Source organism: Staurois parvus, unplaced genomic scaffold, assembly GCF_062004578.1.
Source record: "Staurois parvus isolate SC_StPar_1 unplaced genomic scaffold, SC_StPar_1.0 ptg002873l, whole genome shotgun sequence".
In the NCBI taxonomy this organism is placed as follows: Eukaryota; Metazoa; Chordata; class Amphibia; order Anura; family Ranidae; genus Staurois; species Staurois parvus.
Window position 1 is genome coordinate 1 of NW_028320669.1, and position 20,690 is coordinate 20,690.

Below are 20,690 nucleotides of genomic sequence, written 5' to 3' on the forward strand. Positions count from 1 at the left end.
ACGGGGGGGCCGACCCTGGATCAATCACCGACATGACGGGGGGGCCGACCCTGGATCAATCACCGATAGGACGGGGGGGGCCGACCCTGGATCAATCACCGACAGGACGGGGGGAGCCGACCCTGGATCAATCACCGACATGACGGGGGGGCCGACCCTGGATCAATCACCGACAGGACGGGGGGGGGCCGACCCTGGATCAATCACCGATAGGATGGGGGGGCCGACCCTGGATCAATCACCGATAGGACGGGGGGGGGGACGACCCTGGATCAATCACCGATAGGATGGGGGGGCCGACCCTGGATCAATCACCGACAGGACGGGGGGAGCCGACCCTGGATCAATCACCGACATGACGGGGGGGCCGACCCTGGATCAATCACTGACAGGACGGGGGGGCCAACCCTGGATCAATCACCGACAGGACGGGGGGGACGGGGGGCCGACCCTGGATCAATCACCGATAGGATGGGGGGGCCGACCCTGGATCAATCACCGATAGGATGGGGGGGCCGACCCTGGATCAATCACCGACAGGACGGGGGGAGCCGACCCTGGATCAATCACCGACATGACGGGGGGGCCGACCCTGGATCAATCACCGACAGGACGGGGGGGCCGACCCTGGATCAATCACCGATAGGACGGGGGGGCCGACCCTGGATCAATCACCGACAGGACGGGGGGAGCCGACCCTGGATCAATCACCGACATGACGGGGGGGCCGACCCTGGATCAATCACCGACAGGACGGGGGGGCCGACCCTGGATCAATCACCGATAGGACGGGGGGGGCCGACCCTGGATCAATCACCGACAGGACGGGGAGGCCGACCCTGGATCAATCAACGACAGGACGGGGGGGCCGACCCTGGATCAATCACCGACATGACGGGGGCCGACCCTGGATCAATCACCGATAGGACGGGGGGGGGCTGACCCTGAATCAATCACCGATAGGACGGGGGGGGGCCGACCCTGGATCAATCACCGATAGGATGGGGGGGCCGACCTTGGATCAATCACCGACAGGACGGGGGGAGCCGACCCTGGATCAATCACCGATAGGACGGGGGGGGCCGACCCTGGATCAATCACCGACAGGACGGGGGGGGCCGACCCTGGATCAATCACCAACATGACGGGGGGGGCCGACCCTGGATCAATCACCGACAGGACGGGGGGGCCGACCCTGGATCAATCACCGACAGGACGGGGGGGCCGACCCTGGATCAATCACCGACAGGACGGGGGGGGCCGACCCTGGATCAATCACCGACAGGACGGGGGGGGGGCCGACCCTGGATCAATCACCGACAGGACGGGGGGGCCGACCCTGGATCAATCACCGACAGGACGGGGGGCCCGACCCTGGATCAATCACCGATAGGACGGGGGGGCCGACCCTGGATCAATCACCGACAGGACGGGGGGGCTGACCCTGGATCAATCACCGACAGGACGGGGGGGCCGACCCTGGATCAATCACCGACAGGACGGGGGGGGGCCGACCCTGGATCAATCACCGATAGGACGGGGGGGGGGCCGACCCTGGATCAATCACCACCAGGACGGGGGGGGCCGACCCTGGATCAATCACCGACAGGACGGGGGGGGGGCCGACCCTGGATCAATCACCGACAGGACGGGGGGGGGCCGACCCTGGATCAATCACCGACAGGACGGGGGGGGGCCGACCCTGGATCAATCACCGACAGGACGGGGGGGCCGACCCTGGATCAATCACCGACAGGACGGGGGGGCCGACCCTGGATCAATCACCGATAGGACGGGGGGGGCCGACCCTGGATCAATCACCGACAGGATGGGTAGGCCGACCCTGGATCAATCACCGATAGGACGGGGGGGGCCGACCCTGGATCAATCACCGAGAGGATGGGGGGGCCGACCCTGGATCAATCACCGACAGGACGGGGGGCCGACCCTGGATCAATCACCGACAGGACGGGGGGGGGGGCGACCCTGGATCAATCACCGACAGGACGGGGGGGGGGGGGGCCGACCCTGGATCAATCACCGACAGGACGGGGGGGGGGGGCCGACCCTGGATCAATCACCGACAGGACGGGGGGGGGGGCCAACCCTGGATCAATCACCGACAGGACGGGGGGGGGGGGCCGACCCTGGATCAATCACCGACAGGACGGGGGGGGGGGGGCCGACCCTGGATCAATCACCGACAGGACGGGGGGGGGGGGCCGACCCTGGATCAATCACCGACAGGACGGGGGGGCCGACCCTGGATCAATCACCGACAGGACGAGGGGGGCGACCCTGGATCAATCACCGACAGGACGGGGGGGCCGACCCTGGATCAATCACCGATAGAAGTCACCAAAGATCCATTATCTCCTGCGCTAAGGACTCAGATCAAACAGGCGTCAGTGACAAGCAGCGTGTTGTGTGTTCATCCGCTGGTGATCAGAGGTTGTGCAGCTCCATCATGAAGCCGGGGAAGTGCAATAAAACTGTAGAGGAAGATGAAAGAGAGCGCACAAACCTTGCGCATTACCTCCATAAATAGTGACAAATTTTATTAATAAGGAAATATACTCACAGAATGATTGTATAACATAAGTAACCAGAATCCAAACAGGTTACAGGTAAATCAAAAAGGGGGGGGGGGTGAAGGCTAACGCGTTTTGAAGGGTGCTCCCCTCTTCATCAGAGCTGGGTTTGGCAGATAGAGACTTCAGTATGGCAGAGTTCCCACGGCAAGGAGACCTCCAGCCACTAAACAGGCTGAACTGCTGTAATACTGACACCTAGTGGCTGGAGGTCTCCTTGCCGTGGGAACTCTGCCATACTGAAGTCTCTATCTGCCAAACCCAGCTCTGATGAAGAGGGGAGCACCCTTCAAAACGCGTTAGCCTTCACCCCCCCCCCCTTTTTGATTTACCTGTAACCTGTTTGGATTCTGGTTACTTATGTTATACAATCATTCTGTGAGTATATTTCCTTATAATAAAATTTGTCACTATTTATGGAGGTAATGCGCAAGGTTTGTGCGCTCTCTTTCATCTTCAATCACCAATAGGACGGGGGGGGGCGACCCTTGATCAATCACCGATGTGACGGGGGGGGGCCGTCCCTGGATCAATCACCGATGTGACGGGGGGGGCCGTCCTTGGATCAATCACCGATGTGACGGGGGGGCGACCCTGGATCAATCACCGACAGGACGGGGGGGGGCGACCCTTGATCAATCACGGATAGGACGGGGGGGGGGCCGACCATGGATCAGTCACTGATGTGACGGGGGGGGCCGTCCCTGGATCAGTCACTGATGTGACGGGGGGGCCGTCCCTGGATCAATCACTGATGTGACGGGGGGGCCGTCCCTGGATCAATCACTGATGTGACGGGGGGGCCGTCCCTGGATCAATCACTGATGTGACGGGGGGGCCGTCCCTGGATCAATCACTGATGTGACGGGGGGGCCGTCCCTGGATCAATCACTGATGTGACGGGGGGGCCGTCCCTGGATCAATCACTGATGTGTATTGTGATGGCCATACATGGATCTGTTCGGTTTTATCGATTTGGTTGTCATAAACGATCGTCTACATTTTCCTTCATTCCGGGAGATTTCTCTGAATTATCTGACTCCATAATTTGGTATTTTCCTTTGTCTCAGGTTATCTGTTATACAGGCAATGGTGGAACATCACTTCAAGCTCCGCCCCCTCACCTGCCCATTAAAGCGGAGCTCTACCCAAAAGGAGAAGTTCCGCTTCAAGCTTTTGTCCCCTGCTCCCCATTAACCACTTCCAGTCCGGACACTTCCCCCCCCCCCTTCCAGTCTGGACACCTCCCCCCCACCCCCCTTCCAGTCCGGACACTTTCCTCCCCTTCCAGTCCGGACACTTTCCCCCCCTTCCAGTCTGGACACTTCCCCCCCCCTTCCAGTCTGAACACCTTCCCCCCCTTCCAGTCCGGACACTTTCCCCCCCTTCCAGTCTGGACACTTCCCCCCCCTTCCAGTCTGGACACCTTCCCCCCCTTCCAGACCGGACACTTTCCCCCCTTCCAGTCTGGACACCTTCCCCCCCTTCCAGACCGGACACTTTCCCCCCCTTCCAGTCCGGACACTTCCCCCCCTTCCAGTCTGGACACCTTCCCCCCCTTCCAGACCGGACACTTTCCCCCCTTCCAGTCTGGACACCTTCCCCCCTTCCAGACCGGACACTTTCCCCCCCTTCCAGTCCGGACACTTTCCCCCCCTTCCAGTCTGGACACTTTCCCCCCCCCCCTTCCAGTCCGGACACTTTCACCCCCTTCCAGTCCGGACACTTTCCCCCCCTTCCAGACCGGACACTTTCCCCCCCTTCCAGTCCGGACACTTTCCCCCCCTTCCAGTCTGGACACTTTCCCCCCCCCCTTCCAGTCCGGACACTTTCCCCCCCCCCTTCCAGACCGGACACTTTCACCCCCTTCCTGTCCCGGCAATTTTCAGCTTTCAGCGCTATCACACTTTGAATGACAATTGCGCGGTCATGCAACACTGTACCCAAATGAATTTTTTACCATTTTTTTGAGATAGATAAAGCTTTATTTTGGTGGTATTTATTCACCGCTGGGATTTGTATTTTTTTTGCTATGTAAATGAAATGTCCAAAAATTTTGAAAAAAAGTGTTTTTTTTATAAAATTTTGCAAATAAATAATATTTCATCATAAATCTTAGCCAAAATTTATTCCGTTATCTTTTTAGTAAAAAAAAAAAATCCAAATTAGTTTATAAGCAAAAATTATAATTTTTAAACATTTTTTTTTACATTTTTAATTTATTTTTTTATATTATTTTTTATTTTTATTTTTTTTTTTTTACATACTGTCACCCTAGCAGTGTGGGGTCACCATGGTGACACTGTACTACTTGTGGGGGGTGATGAAGATTTTTTTTTTTTTTTTTTTACACTGATTGCTTTTACACCCATTTCTCTTTCTCTCTGTCTGCATTCATGCACTCATTGAGAAGAACTGAGTGAGCTGTGATTGGTCACAGCTTGTCACATGGTACAAGGATGTTGTGAAGGGCCCTGTACCATGTGATCTCTGTGATCATTCACAGATTTCACACATAGTAAGCAATGATGTCAGAAGTGACATCTTGCTTACTACTTTGCATGTGATCACTGATTGGCCAATCAGTGATCACATGATCGGGACCTCGTACAGAGGTCCCGTCCGACGATCGGTGTTTCACTGTGTCCGGAGGACACAGCGGGCACCGGATTGCGGTGCTGCGCGTTCCCAGGGAGCGCGCATAAGCAGGGTGCGGGGAGGCCGTTTATATACAACGGCCGGTCGGGAAGTGGTTAAGAATTGTCACCTTTGGGGGGTATCCAAATTTGACAGGTACCCACTCCCCCTGCGATCGACTAGGTGACCGGTATCAGAAGTCATCCTCAGCCCTTCTCGCACATGCTCAGTGGGCACCTGGTTGTGAAGCCACAAGCTGGCCGGTTGCTCATACTGTAGATGGTGGCTCCGGGGAGAGAAGACGGCCAGTGAAACTAACAGTGGTGAGGGGACCGCGGGACCGCGGGACAGTTCTTGTAGCTGCTGGCTTTTCTTTGTTTCAGCTGGAAATCCACTTTAAGCTCCACCCCCTTGTCTGCCCATTAGATCTGCCCCCTCCCCTGCTCATTAGATCCGCCCCCTCCCCTGCTCATTAGATCCGCCCCCTATATACTGAAGGAAATGCGTATTTGCTCAAAGGGACGATGGGCGGGGCAATGTACCCTCAAATCTTGGGTGAGAACCTTCTTCCCTCAGCCAGGGCATTGAAAATGGGTGGTGGATGGGTGTTCCAGCATGACAATGACCCAAAACACACGGCCAAGGCAACAAAGGAGCGGCTCAAGAAGAAGCACATTAAGGTCCTGGAGTGGCCTAGCCAGTCTCCACACCTTCATCCGATGGAAAATCTGTGGAGGAGCTGAAAGTTCGAGTTGCCAAACGTCAGCCACCAAACCTTAATGACTTGGAGAGGATCTGCCAAGAGGAGTGGGCCAAAATCCCTCCTGAGATGTGTGCGAACCTGGGGGCCAACTCCAGGAAACGTCTGACCTCTGTGATGGCCAACAAGGGATTGGCCACCAAGTACTAAGTCATGTTTTGTGAAGGGGATCAAATCCTTCTTTCCCTCATGAACATGCAGATCCGTCATCATTTGTTAGACACATTTCTGCTGAATTTGTTGTTGTATTCTGTCTCTCAGTGTTACACCGAACATTCCATTGTTAGACCGATCATTTCTGTGTGAGGGGCGAACGTTCCATTGTTAGACCGATCGTTTCTGTGTGAGGGGCCAACGTTCCATTGTTAGACCGATCGTTTCTGTGTGAGGGGCCAACGTTCCATTGTTAGACCGATCGTTTCTGTGTGAGGGGCCAACGTTCCATTGTTAGACCGATCGTTTCTGTGTGAGGGGCCAACGTTCCATTGTTAGACCGATCGTTTCTGTGTGAGGGGCCAACGTTCCATTGTTAGACCGATCGTTTCTGTGTGAGGGGCCAACGTTCCATTGTTAGACCGATCGTTTCTGTGTGAGGGGCCAACGTTCCATTGTTAGACCGATCGTTTCTGTGTGAGGGGCCAACGTTCCATTGTTAGACCGATCGTTTCTGTGTGAGGGGCCAACGTTCCATTGTTAGACCGATCGTTTCTGTGTGAGGGGCCAACGTTCCATTGTTAGACCGATCGTTTCTGTGTGAGGGGCCAACGTTCCATTGTTAGACCGATCGTTTCTGTGTGAGGGGCCAACGTTCCATTGTTAGACCGATCGTTTCTGTGTGAGGGGCCAACGTTCCATTGTTAGACCGATCGTTTCTGTGTGAGGGGCCAACGTTCCATTGTTAGACCGATCGTTTCTGTGTGAGGGGCCAACGTTCCATTGTTAGACCGATCGTTTCTGTGTGAGGGGCCAACGTTCCATTGTTAGACCGATCGTTTCTGTGTGAGGGGCCAACGTTCCATTGTTAGACCGATCGTTTCTGTGTGAGGGGCCAACGTTCCATTGTTAGACCGATCGTTTCTGTGTGAGGGGCCAACGTTCCATTGTTAGACCGATCGTTTCTGTGTGAGGGGCCAACGTTCCATTGTTAGACCGATCGTTTCTGTGTGAGGGGCCAACGTTCCATTGTTAGACCGATCGTTTCTGTGTGAGGGGCCAACGTTCCATTGTTAGACCGATCGTTTCTGTGTGAGGGGCCAACGTTCCATTGTTAGACCGATCGTTTCTGTGTGAGGGGCCAACGTTCCATTGTTAGACCGATCGTTTCTGTGTGAGGGGCCAACGTTCCATTGTTAGACCGATCGTTTCTGTGTGAGGGGCCAACGTTCCATTGTTAGACCGATCGTTTCTGGGTGAGGGGCCAACGTTCCATTGTTAGACCGATCGTTTCTGGGTGAGGGGCCAACGTTCCATTGTTAGACCGATCGTTTCTGGGTGAGGGGCCAACATTCCATTGTTAGACCGATCGTTTCTGGGTGAGGGGCCAACATTCCATTGTTAGACCGATCGTTTCTGGGTGAGGGGCCAACATTCCATTGTTAGACCGATCGTTTCTGGGTGAGGGGCCAACATTCCATTGTTAGACCGATCGTTTCTGGGTGAGGGGCCAACATTCCATTGTTAGACCGATCGTTTCTGGGTGAGGGGCCAACATTCCATTGTTAGACCGATCGTTTCTGGGTGAGGGGCCAACATTCAGCATCAGGGGGAGCAAATACACATTTCCTGTATAATACAGCTAGATGGCGCAGTTATCGGAGACTTGACAGAGCACATGCGTGTGAAACACGTTGTCATGGCGACTAGTATGCTTGCGGTTCAGCCTGATCCACCCCCTCCCGGGGCCAGTGACATCAGCTCCAGTGAGCCGTGGCCCCGTTCTGGTCGGCTTGCCTCTGCCTGTCCAGGGACTAGCTCTGCACACATCTTCTGCTCGGGGGTTGGTGAGGTCCAAGGTGAGCGGATATTCCATCCCCCCACAATTAGGCCATTGACACGCTGATGTTGGATGACAATATTGTTCTGGAAGAAATCGATATTTTATTGGAACGCATCATTCGGTCATTTTCTGTCAAATACAATATGGCCGCCAGGAGGTGTTCTGTACACAGATGGTACATGGACCGCCCCCAGAAATGTCATTCCCTGCTGTGTGATTGGCTTCCCAGAAGTCTACCCTCAGATACACGTTAGATTTTTGGGCATCCCCTGCAACAAACATGTCATTTTTGGTGAGATACTCCCAAAGGGAAAGCGGATCTGGAGGGATGCAGACCCCGCCACTTTCCTCAGAGCCCTGCAGGTGCAGCAGCTGATTGATGACAAAGCCCCTCCCAGTCCCTCTGCACAGGACACGGGGAAACAATCAGCTCGGCCATTATAATGAGCCCCTGTCCCCGAGCGCGGCTCCCCCGCACTTCTTTTCTCACGGGTTCAAGGCAGCAACGGACGATTGTGCTCAGAACTGTCGTTTTCTGTCCCTCATCACTGCCACCCACAACGGGTTGTTTCTGGGGAAGCGATGGGATGGTTGGAGCGGATGGATGATCCCGGAACTCTCATCATAAACCAAGGACAAGGCCTTCCTTCCTGCCCAGGACAGTCTCTGCCTCTCACCACTGCCCCCCTCTGGCTGCCTCCTGGTCACACACCTTCCAATTCCAGCCGGTGGACTTTTCTGCCTCGTCTGAGGAAGGTCCTCCAGGCAGCTCTGTGAGCCGTTGTTGGGGGATGAGAAATCCATCCATCCATCCATCCATCCTCCTCTCTGCACTGCTCTACTACAAACTGCGGCATGCTGGTGGTAAGAAGGGGCTGCAATGTGTGCGTCAGGCTCCAGCCCTCCCATAGGGGGCAGTATAACCCAAAGCTTTAGAGGGATATTCAACCCAAAACACTTCAATTGGACGTCCCAATCCTCAGCTGTGTTCACTCTTCACCCGGAGCTCCTGCCAGAAAAGTCGCTCTTCACCCGGAGCTCCTGCCAGAAAAGTCGCTCTTCACCCGGAGCTCCTGCCAGAAAAGTCGCTCTTCAGCCGGAGATCCTGCCAGAAAAGTCGCTCTTCAGCCGGAGATCCTGCCAGAAAAGTCGCTCTTCAGCCGGAGATCCTGCCAGAAAAGTCGCTCTTCACCCGGAGATCCTGCCAGAAAAGTCGCTCTTCACCCGGAGCTCCTGCCAGAAAAGTCGCTCTTCACCCGGAGCTCCTGCCAGAAAAGTCGCTCTTCAGCCGGAGATCCTGCCAGAAAAGTCGCTCTTCAGCCGGAGATCCTGCCAGAAAAGTCGCTCTTCAGCCGGAGATCCTGCCAGAAAAGTCGCTCTTCAGCCGGAGATCCTGCCAGAAAAGTCGCTCTTCAGCCGGAGATCCTGCCAGAAAAGTCGCTCTTCACCCGGAGCTCCTGCCAGAAAAGTCGCTCTTCACCCGGAGCTCCTGCCAGAAAAGTCGCTCTTCACCCGGAGCTCCTGCCAGAAAAGTCGCTCTTCACCCGGAGCTCCTGCCAGAAAAGTCGCTCTTCACCCGGAGCTCCTGCCAGAAAAGTCGCTCTTCACCCGGAGCTCCTGCCAGAAAAGTCGCTCTTCACCCGGAGCTCCTGCCAGAAAAGTCGCTCTTCACCCGGAGCTCCTGCCAGAAAAGTCGCTCTTCACCCGGAGCTCCTGCCAGAAAAGTCGCTCTTCACCCGGAGCTCCTGCCAGAAAAGTCGCTCTTCAGCCGGAGATCCTGCCAGAAAAGTCGCTCTTCAGCCGGAGATCCTGCCAGAAAAGTCGCTCTTCAGCCGGAGATCCTGCCAGAAAAGTCGCTCTTCAGCCGGAGCTCCTGCCAGAAAAGTCGCTCTTCAGCCGGAGATCCTGCCAGAAAAGTCGCTCTTCAGCCGGAGATCCTGCCAGAAAAGTCGCTCTTCAGCCGGAGATCCTGCCAGAAAAGTCGCTCTTCAGCCGGAGATCCTGCCAGAAAAGTCGCTCTTCAGCCGGAGATCCTGCCAGAAAAGTCGCTCTTCAGCCGGAGATCCTGCCAGAAAAGTCGCTCTTCAGCCGGAGATCCTGCCAGAAAAGTCGCTCTTCAGCCGGAGATCCTGCCAGAAAAGTCGCTCTTCACCCGGAGATCCTGCCAGAAAAGTCGCTCTTCACCCGGAGATCCTGCCAGAAAAGTCGCTCTTCACCCGGAGCTCCTGCCAGAAAAGTCGCTCTTCACCCGGAGCTCCTGCCAGAAAAGTCGCTCTTCACCCGGCGCTCCTGCCAGAAAAGTCGCTCTTCACCCGGAGCTCCTGCCAGAAAAGTCGCTCTTCACCCGGAGATCCTGCCAGAAAAGTCGCTCTTCAGCCGGAGATCCAGCCAGAAAAGTCGCTCTTCACCCGGAGATCCTGCCAGAAAAGTCGCTCTTCACCCGGAGATCCTGCCAGAAAAGTCGTTATTTCTCAGCCTTTAACAGACCAAGTTGTCCAGACAAAGTGTCAGTTAGAGGGTTGAGACAAACCATTTACCACTGACAGGGGTGCTGACAATGATCAGCTTTTATCACAAAAGGTTAAACAGAAACCTTCCTGTAAAGTGTTGTCTGGCGTTCCTCTAAATCCGATAGTCTGTCTGTCGCCCCTCCCCCCACACCGACAATGCTGCTGTCCAAGGGTGGCTCCATTGCTCCTCCACCTGGAGTGGTGACACCCTAAGCCCGGAGGGTGTTACTGGCAGGATCACCAGGTGAAAACGAATGCAGGCGCTGCCTGTGGTGACCGGTAAGCTGCAATATTGGCCATTTTGGGTGTAATCCGGCTCCGCCTCCCTTCCATGGACTGATTGTAGGTCCTGACCATACCGGACATGACACTGGCACCGCATTCCTGCACCACGGGTTAACGCCTACCGACGGATGATTGGACACGGGCAAGCTTTGGAGGACACGCCCACTGGTCCCCTATAACCATCCCCCACTCCACGAATTCTCGGTTTGGGGGTTGTGTCTGATGACTCTTCGCTTGGGTCTGATGTTCGCCATGTGGACAAGTGTACCCCATTTTCTGCACCCCACAAGTCCCTCACAGGGGAACGCCCACACACATAGCTATGGTGGAGACCTAAATGGAGCCACTGAAAGACCCCAGTGGCCGTTCGCCCTTCCGGAGGCCGCCGTGGGGGAGGAGACGACTCCTAAAGGCAAAAGAATTCTTACCCTGAAGTAGATTTACACCCCCCTCCCCTCCCCCCTCAGATAAATGTCAGCTACAAATCCTGCGGCTGTTGATGTTCGGGCCCCTACCTGTCCCGGGCCCCTACCGTGTCCTCACTCCAAGCTGCTTCTTCAATCAGCTGCCAGGTGCTGGCGCCGCCATCTTGATTAAGGGAAACCAGCAGTGAAGCCTCGCAGCTGTACAGCCAGATTCCTACTGCGCTGTGTGAATGGGCCGCGGGGACCTGTGAAATGTCCCGGAGGGCAGTGGGGGGGCCAACTTCCAGCAGTTCACTGTGGTGATGTGCGCCAGAAGATGGACACCTGTCAGGACCAGATACCCGACACCCCCCCAATCACCCCCCCCTCCCCCCCGGGTCCCAAAAGTGACAGCAGAAAGGGGAGGAGAGATAAACGGAGCTTCCATGTTTGGGTGGAGCCCCACTTTAATGTATTCCCTGCAATCCTTGTATTACAGCAAAAGCCTTCCCCTGCCTGTTCCTCCCCCCTCCCCTGTGAGCAATATTGGGGTGACCCTCCCCCCATGTCCCGATATAAGAATTGGGGTAACCCCCATATCCCGTGATCAGTATTGGTGTGACCCCCCATACCCCGTGATCAGTATTGGTGTGACCCCCCATACCCCGTGATCAGTATTGGGGTGACCCCCCCATACCCCGTGATCAGTATTGGTGTGACCCCCCCATACCCCGTGATCAGTATTGGTGTGACCCCCCATACCCCGTGATGAGTATTGGGGTGACCCCCCATACCCCGTGATAAGTATTGGGGTGACCCCCTTATTCCTATGATCAGTATTAGGGTGACCCCCCCTTCTTCCTATGATCAGTATTAGGGTGACCCCCCCTTCTTCCTGTGATCAGTATTGGTGTGACCCCCCCATACCCCGTGATCAGTATTGGTGTGACCCCCCCATACCCCGTGATCAGTATTGGTGTGACCCCCCCATACCCCGTGATCAGTATTGGTGTGACCCCCCATACCCCGTGATGAGTATTGGGGTGACCCCCCCATACCCCGTGATAAGTATTGGGGTGACCCCCCATACCCCGTGATAAGTATTGGGGTGACCCCCTTCTTCCTATGATCAGTATTAGGGTGACCCCCCCTTCTTCCTATGATCAGTATTAGGGTGACCCCCCCTTCTTCCTGTGATCAGTATTGGGGTGACTCCCCCATACCGTGATCAGTATTGGGGTGACAACACTTCTCCCTATCAGTATTGGGGTGACCCCCCCCTTCTTCCTGTGATCAGTATTGGGGTGACCCCCCCATACCCCGTGATCAGTATTGGGGGTGACTCCTCCATACCCTGTGATCAGTATTGGGGTGACCCCCCCTTCTTCCTGTGGTTCTCTGTCCACCTCGGAGACCTAAGCCCAGATCTCTGTGGAATACACGGATCGGCATCGCTGGATAGGCCGGCAGCACAGATCATGCAGAGATAATCCGTCGGGCTGGTTGTACAGAAGTGGATTTGTAGATACAACCAACCTGCCCACACACAGATCAAACTCTGACCGGTCCCAGCTGCGAGGTCTTCACATGACAAACTCACCTTTCATGCCATTGGCTGGATTCACAGGTCTCCTCCTCCTCGGATCCAGCAGTCCTCCAGTGATCCTCTGGGGGGTGGGAAGGGGAATCCGGCCCCTACTGCCATGGCCAGGGACACTTCTTTCCTGGGGAAACCCCGGAATGGACGACGTCATGTGACCACAACTGTCACTTTGCAGCAGTTAGCGAAGAATAATAAGCTGACTCCGCCCATCGCGTTCATCGGGATTTATTAGAATATAGGAATACAGGAAGTCGCAGCATCCAGTACCGGTGGTGGGAGGGTCCTAGCAAGTCTCTTTTCATTGGCTGGGGACAGAGGTGAAGATCCTCAGGCCGTGCATCGACTTTATCTCCTCCTGTAGGGCCTGAAAGAGGAAATGAGAACATTCATGGATGGAGGACCATGGGAGGGGCCACAGCTGACCACCCATCATTGGTGACATCACTTCTGTCTGACCACACCCACAGCTTATACTACAGCAGCGTTGTTGGCCCCGACGCACAGCATCCCCCAGCAGTACCTCCAGCCCCCCATCCCCCAGCAGTACCTCCAGCCCCCCACCCCCCAGCAGTACCTCCAGCCCCCCCCGACATCCCCCAGCAGTACCTCCAGCCCCCCATCCCCCAGCAGTACCTCCAGCCCCCCACCCCCCAGCAGTACCTCCAGCCCCGCCCGACATCCCCCAGCAGTAGCTACGGCTCCCCACCCCCCAGCAGTACCTCCAGCCCCGCCCGATATCCCCCAGCAGTACCTCCAGCCCCCCCATCCCCCAGCCGTACCTCCAGCCCCCCATCCCCCAGCCGTACCTCCAGCCCCCCCAGCCGTACCTCCAGCCCCACCCGATATCCCCCAGCAGTACCTCCAGCCCCACCCGACATCCCCCAGCAGTACCTCCAGCCCCCCATCCCCCAGCAGTCTCTACGGCTCCCCCCAGCAGTCTCTACGGCTCCCCCCAGCAGTCTCTACGGCTCCCCCCAGCAGTCTCTACGGCTCTCCCCCCCATCCCCCAAAAAGGGGACACAATACCCCCACCCCCCAAAGGGGGCCACATAGAGGGGACACATACCCCCATCCCCACAGAAGGCAAGAAATGAGCCTTAGTAAATCCCCCCTCCGCAGTCTTGTGCCTGCCAACCAATCAGCTTCTAGCTTCAGCTTGTTTGACAGTGAAAACTAGAAGCCGATTGGTTGCCAGGCACAACTTCCCCAGATTTGTTAATTCCACCCCTCCCCCAAGATGAACGCCCCGCAGGTAAAAGGGTGAACCCCCGCCGGATCAGGATGTGTGTAATCTTTAAGGGGTCACCTGATAGGAAACCCCCCCCCACCTCCAGAAGGTGAGCCCAGTCCCCCCAGAAGGTGAGCCCAGTCCTCTCCCCCCCCCCCCCACCTCCAGAAGGTGAGCCCAGTCCTCTCCCCCCCCCCCCTCCCCACCTCCAGAAGGTGAGCCCAGTCCCCTCCCCCCCAACCTCCAGAAGGTGAGCCCAGTCCCCTCCCCCCCAACCTCCAGAAGGTGAGCCCAGGCCCCCCCATCATACAAGTTGTGCTCGGGGAGACCCCAGTGGTCACAATCCGGCACTCACCTCGTTCACCATCTGATGTTGCTGGACGGTTCGCTTCTCTCGGAACTCTTCAGACTCCACATGGATCTCATACATCGACCCGCAGCCTCCTGGACGAAGAAATGGGAGGGGCCATCGATGGGAGTGACTAACAAAATAGTACATTAGGAGGGGCATGCCTCTCCTAGGGGAGGAGTCTCATCCTCTCCAGGGGGGGAGGGGCTTGTCTCTTATCCTATCAGCCCAAAATAGTGTCACAGAATGTTCTAGAATGAGCCATGTGGTGTCGGGCTGGTCAGGTAGAACGTCTCCCCTCCCCCCACTACCACGGCTGCCTAGATCAGGTGACTGATTGTAGAGGACGTTCCACGCTCTCCTAGGAAGAGACGGTTCTTGTCGCCATCGCTGACCCCACAGGAAGGATTTCCCATCACTTCCTGTCTCTATGACCCCAAGGGAGGGCACAGGCAGTGATAATACAGAGGTTCTACCCCTCCCCCACACTATCCACACAAATGTTTGGCTTTGGGCCTGAGCTGCGCTCACTCTGCTCCCGAACCAATCACATAGGCGAGAATCCGAGCGCAGATCTCCCAGTCCCGCCTCCTGAGAGAAGACAGGAAAGCTGGGCTGGAGTCCCCCTTCAAGCTCTATAGTAGGCTGACCACAAACATGGAGTGGGGGTGAACAGGATCCCCCCACAGGTCAGAGGTCACACCGATTCATGTGAACAGGATCCCCCCACAGGTCAGAGGTCACACCGATTCATGTGACCACGAACACCCCCACAGGTCAGAGGTCACACCGATTCATGTGAACAGGATCCCCCCCACAGGTCAGAGGTCACACCGATTCATGTGAACAGGATCCCCCCCACAGGTCAGAGGTCACACCGATTCATGTGAACAGGATCCCCCCCACAGGTCAGAGGTCACACCGATTCATGTGACCACGAACACCCCCCACAGGTCAGAGGTCACACCGATTCATGTGACCACGAACCCCCCCCCCTCCCCACAGGTCAGAGGTCACACCGATTCATGTGAACAGGATCCCCCCCACAGGTCAGAGGTCACACCGATTCATGTGAACAGGATCCCCCCCCACAGGTCAGAGGTCACACCGATTCATGTGAACAGGATCCCCCCCACAGGTCAGAGGTCACACCGATTCATGTGACCACGAACACCCCCCACAGGTCAGAGGTCACACCGATTCATGTGACCACGAACCCCCCCCCCCTCCCCACAGGTCAGAGGTCACACCGATTCATGTGAACAGGATCCCCCCCACAGGTCAGAGGTCACACCGATTCATGTGAACAGGATCCCCCCCACAGGTCAGAGGTCACACCGATTCATGTGACCACGAACCCCCCCCCCCAACAGGTCAGAGGTCACACCGATTCATGTGAACAGGATCCCCCCCACCAGGTCAGAGGTCACACCGATTCATGTGAACAGGATCCCCCCCACAGGTCAGAGGTCACACCGATTCATGTGACCACGAACCCCCCCCACAGGTCAGAGGTCTCACCGATTCATGTGAACAGGATCCCCCCCACAGGTCAGAGGTCACACCGATTCATGTGAACAGGATCCCCCCACAGGTCAGAGGTCACACCGATTCATGTGAACAGGATCCCCCCACAGGTCGGAGGTCACACCGATTCATGTGACCACGAACCCCCCCCCCACAGGTCAGAGGTCACACCGATTTATGTGACCACGAACCCCCCCACAGGTCAGAGGTCACACCGATTCATGTGACCACGAACCCCCCCCCCCACAGGTCAGAGGTCACACCGATTCATGTGAACAGGATCCCCCCCCACAGGTCAGAGGTCACACCGATTCATGTGACCACGAACCCCCCCCCCCCCACAGGTCAGAGGTCACACCGATTCATGTGAACAGGATCCCCCCCACAGGTCAGAGGTCACACCGATTCATGTGACCACGAACCCCCCACAGGTCACACCGATTCATGTGACCACGAACCCCCCCCCCCACAGGTCAGAGGTCACACCGATTCATGTGACCACGAACCCCCCCCAACAGGTCAGAGGTCACACCGATTCATGTGAACAGGATCCCCCCCACAGGTCAGAGGTCACACCGATTCATGTGAACAGGATCGCCCCCACAGGTCAGAGGTCACACCGATTCATGTGACCACGAACCCCCCCCCACAGGTCAGAGGTCACACCGATTCATGTGACCACGAACCCCCCCCCCCCCCCACAGGTCAGAGGTCTCACCGATTCATGTGAACAGGATCCCCCCCCCCCCCCACAGGTCAGAGGTCTCACCGATTCATGTGAACAGGATCCCCCCCACAGGTCAGAGGTCACACCGATTCATGTGACCACGAACCCCCCCCACAGGTCAGAGGTCACACCGATTCATGTGACCACGAACCCCCCCCACAGGTCAGAGGTCACACCGATTCATGTGACCACGAACCCCCCCACAGGTCAGAGGTCACACCGATTCATGTGACCACGAACCCCCCCACAGGTCAGAGGTCACACCGATTCATGTGAACAGGATCCCCCCCACAGGTCAGAGGTCACACCGATTCATGTGACCACGAACCCCCCACAGGTCACACCGATTCATGTGACCACGAACCCCCCCCACAGGTCAGAGGTCACACCGATTCATGTGAACAGGATCCCCCCCACAGGTCAGAGGTCACACCGATTCATGTGACCACGAACCCCCCCACAGGTCAGAGGTCACACCGATTCATGTGAACAGGATCCCCCCCACAGGTCAGAGGTCACACCGATTCATGTGAACAGGATCCCCCCCACAGGTCAGAGGTCACACCGATTCATGTGACCACGAACCACCCCCCCAACAGGTCAGAGGTCACACCGATTCATGTGACCACGAACCACCCCCCCACAGGTCAGAGGTCACACCGATTCATGTGACCACGAACCCCCCCCCACAGGTCAGAGGTCACACCGATTCATGTGAACAGGATCCCCCCCCACAGGTCAGAGGTCACACCGATTCATGTGACCACGAACCCTCCCCCCCCCACAGGTCAGAGGTCACACCAATTCATGTGACCACGAACCCTCCCCCCCAGGTCAGAGGTCACACCGATTCATGTGACCACGAACCCCCCCCCCAGGTCAGAGGTCACACCGATTCATGTGACCACGAACCCCCCCCCCCCAGGTCAGAGGTCACACCGATTCATGTGACCACGAACCCCCCCCACAGGTCAGAGGTCACACCGATTCATGTGACCACGAACCCCCCCCACAGGTCAGAGGTCACACCGATTAATGTGACCACGAACTCCCCCCCCAGGTCAGAGGTCACACCGATTAATGTGACCACGAACTCCCCCCCCAGGTCACACCAATTCATGTGACCACGAATCCCCCACAGGTCAGAGGTCACAGCGCTTCATGTGAGCAGGATTCCCCCCCCCCCCACAGGTCACACCGATTCATGTGACCACGAACCCCCCCACAGGTCAGAGGTCACACCAAATCATGTGACCACGAACCCCCCCCAGGTCAGAGGTCACACCGATTCATGTGACCACGAACCCCCCCACAGGTCAGAGGTCACAAATTCATGTGACCACGAACCCCCCCCCCCCACAGGTCAGAGGTCACACAAATTCATGTGACCACGAACTCTTCCCCCCCAGGTCACACCAATTCATGTGACCACGAACCCCCCACAGGTCAGAGGTCACAGCGCTTCATGTGAGCAGGATTCCCCCCCCCCACAGGTCAGAGGTCACACCGATTCATGTGAGTAGGATCCCCCCACGTCAGAGGGTAAATAAGGAGGTCATTGTTGTGTGGCCCGAGTACAGCACACAGATCCCCAATTATTCCCCCCCCCACCTCCCCAAGATCCCCCATTATTGTGGAACAATGGGAGAATGGGGGGGGGGGGGGGGCTTGTTTGTTCTTTTTATAAAATTTCATCAGTTACCCGAGATATCCACAACACGAAGGTGAGAGGCCTGAGGGAATCTGTCCTTCAGCACCTGTGTGATCCTCTGCTCCCCCTCCGTCCTCCCCGATAACGATCGGCTCACCCGGCACAGGACACAGGTCTGCAAGAGATCACAGAGAACGATTGGTGTGTGTATTGTGCCCCCCCCATACAACCAAAGACTGCGGCCAGGGTACAGTGGACGGCCAGAGACGGCGGACGACACGCTGCAGGGGACGGCCAGAGACGGCGGACGACACGCTACAGGGGACGGCCAGAGACGGCGGACGACACGCTGCAGGGGACGGTCAGAGACGGCGGACGACACGCTGCACAGGGGACGGCCAGAGACGGCGGACGACACGCTGCAGGGGACGGTCAGAGACGGCGGACGACACGCTGCAGGGGACGGTCAGAGACGGCGGACGGACACGCTGCAGGGGACGGTCAGAGACGGCGGACGACACGCTGCACAGGGGACGGCCAGAGACTGCGGACGCGGCACAGGGGACGGCCAGAGACTGCGGACGCGGCACAGGGACGGCCAGAGACTGCGGACGCGGCACAGGGGACGGCCAGAGACTGCGGACGCGGCACAGGGGACGGCCAGAGACTGCGGACGCGGCACAGGGGACGGCCAGAGACTGCGGACGCGGCACAGGGGACGGCCAGAGACTGCGGACGCGGCACAGGGGACGGCCAGAGACTGCGGACGCGGCACAGGGGACGGCCAGAGACTGCGGACGCGGCACAGGGGTCGGCCAGAGACAGCGGACGCGGCACAGGGGACGGCCAGAGACTGCGGACGCGGCACAGGGGTCGGCAAGAGACAGCGGACACAGTACAGGGGATGACCAGAGATGAGGTATTTGGAGCTCCAACACCCAGACTACCTCCATGGGTCCCTAAGGGGCCACATCGAGCCCCTCCTCCTCACCCGGGTCCTCGCCATCAGCTGTGCGACCGCCCACATCGCAGTTCTCGCTTCAATGTCAGCACTCGGCCGCCATATACACAGCTAGGTGAGTCGCAAACTTATAACGTCTTTGAGGGCACGGCGGCCATCTTTGTTCCGGGAAAACCTCCTACCAGGAACTTAGATTTCGTCTTTCCTGATGATTGATATTCTAATTGTACGAGGGGGGTGTGGCCGCACAATGGAGCTCCATATTCTACAGGAAACATGTGACCTCCACTCTACTTTTTCTTTAAAAAAATGGAAGTCACGTGCTTCCTGTCGAAAACGGAGCTCCAGTCTGCGGCCACACCCCTCATTGCTATGAAAAGAACTTAATTTGGAGTGGAGGTCACATGTTTCCAGTAGAGTGGAGCTCCATTCAGCAGCCATTGGTTGGTTGTAAGACTAAAATTCATAAAAAATGGCGGCCTGCAGGTCACCCTTATCCACCCGCGTGAGGCGGGGAGGGGGCGGGGATTCAACATTTTCCCGCCTTAGCTACAAATAACTTCAAATTCAAACCCTTAATCTGGACTGTCAGCCTGAGGGCTCCAATCACCCGGCAAATGCATTGTATGGAGGAGTGTTCATTGTAAATAAAGTGACACTTGTTCAAAGGAAAGTAAGATCGTCCTCTCCTCCCACTCCGGATTCTGTTCTCCAATCAAAGCGACCTGATGGCAGAGAGAACCCCGCCCCCTTCTAGTCATCATTCTTATCAAATATAAGAGATATAGAGAGACTTGATATATATATACAGAGCCCTCCATCCACCGATCACATCCCTCCGCCCACCGATCACAGCCCCCCGTCCACCGATCACAGCCCCCCGTCCACCGATCACAGCCCCCCCGTCCACCGATCACAGCCCCCCGTCCACCGATCACAGCCCGCCGTCCACCGATCACAGCCCGCCGTCCACCGATCACATCCCTCCGTCCACCGATCACATCCCTCCGTCCACCGATCACAGCCCTCCGTCCACCGATCACAGCCCCCGTCCACCGATCACAGCCCCCCGTCCACCGATCACAGCCCCCCGTCCACCGATCACAGCCCCCCGTCCACCGATCACAGCCCTCCGTCCTCCAATCACAGCCCTCCGTCCACCGATCACAGCCCTCCGTCCACCGATGACATCCCTCCGTCCACCGATCACAGCCCCCCGTCCACCGATCACAGCCCTCCGTCCTCCAATCACAGCCCTCCGTCCACCGATCACAGCCCTCCGTTCCACCGATCACATCCCTCCCTCCACCGATCACATCCCTCCACCGATCACATCCCTCCACCGATCACATCCCTCCGTCCTCCGATCACATCCCTCCACCGATCACATCCCTCCGTCCTCCGATCACATCCCTCCACCGATCACATCCCTCCGTCCTCCGATCACATCCCTCCCTCCAC

At 57.1% G+C, this 20,690-nt stretch overlaps 1 protein-coding gene across 2 annotated transcripts; it reads right to left on the reverse strand.

Moving 5' to 3' along the window:
• Positions 1-12,995: 12,995 nt before the first annotated feature.
• BOLA3 (bolA family member 3) lies at positions 12,996-19,419 on the reverse strand. 2 transcript variants are annotated; one of them, XM_089666860.1, is made up of 4 exons: positions 19,260-19,419; positions 18,320-18,443; positions 14,370-14,458; positions 12,996-13,150 (listed from the first exon to the last, which is right to left on the reverse strand). In XM_089666860.1, the coding sequence occupies exons 1-4, from the start codon at positions 19,293-19,295 to the stop codon at positions 13,085-13,087; spliced, it is 315 nt and encodes a 104-aa protein (XP_089522986.1). In that variant the 5' UTR covers positions 19,296-19,419; the 3' UTR covers positions 12,996-13,084. The 2 variants fall into 2 exon arrangements, with proteins under 2 accessions (XP_089522986.1, XP_089522987.1); XM_089666861.1 differs by having other exon boundaries at positions 19,216-19,373.
• Positions 19,420-20,690: the final 1,271 nt, after the last annotated feature.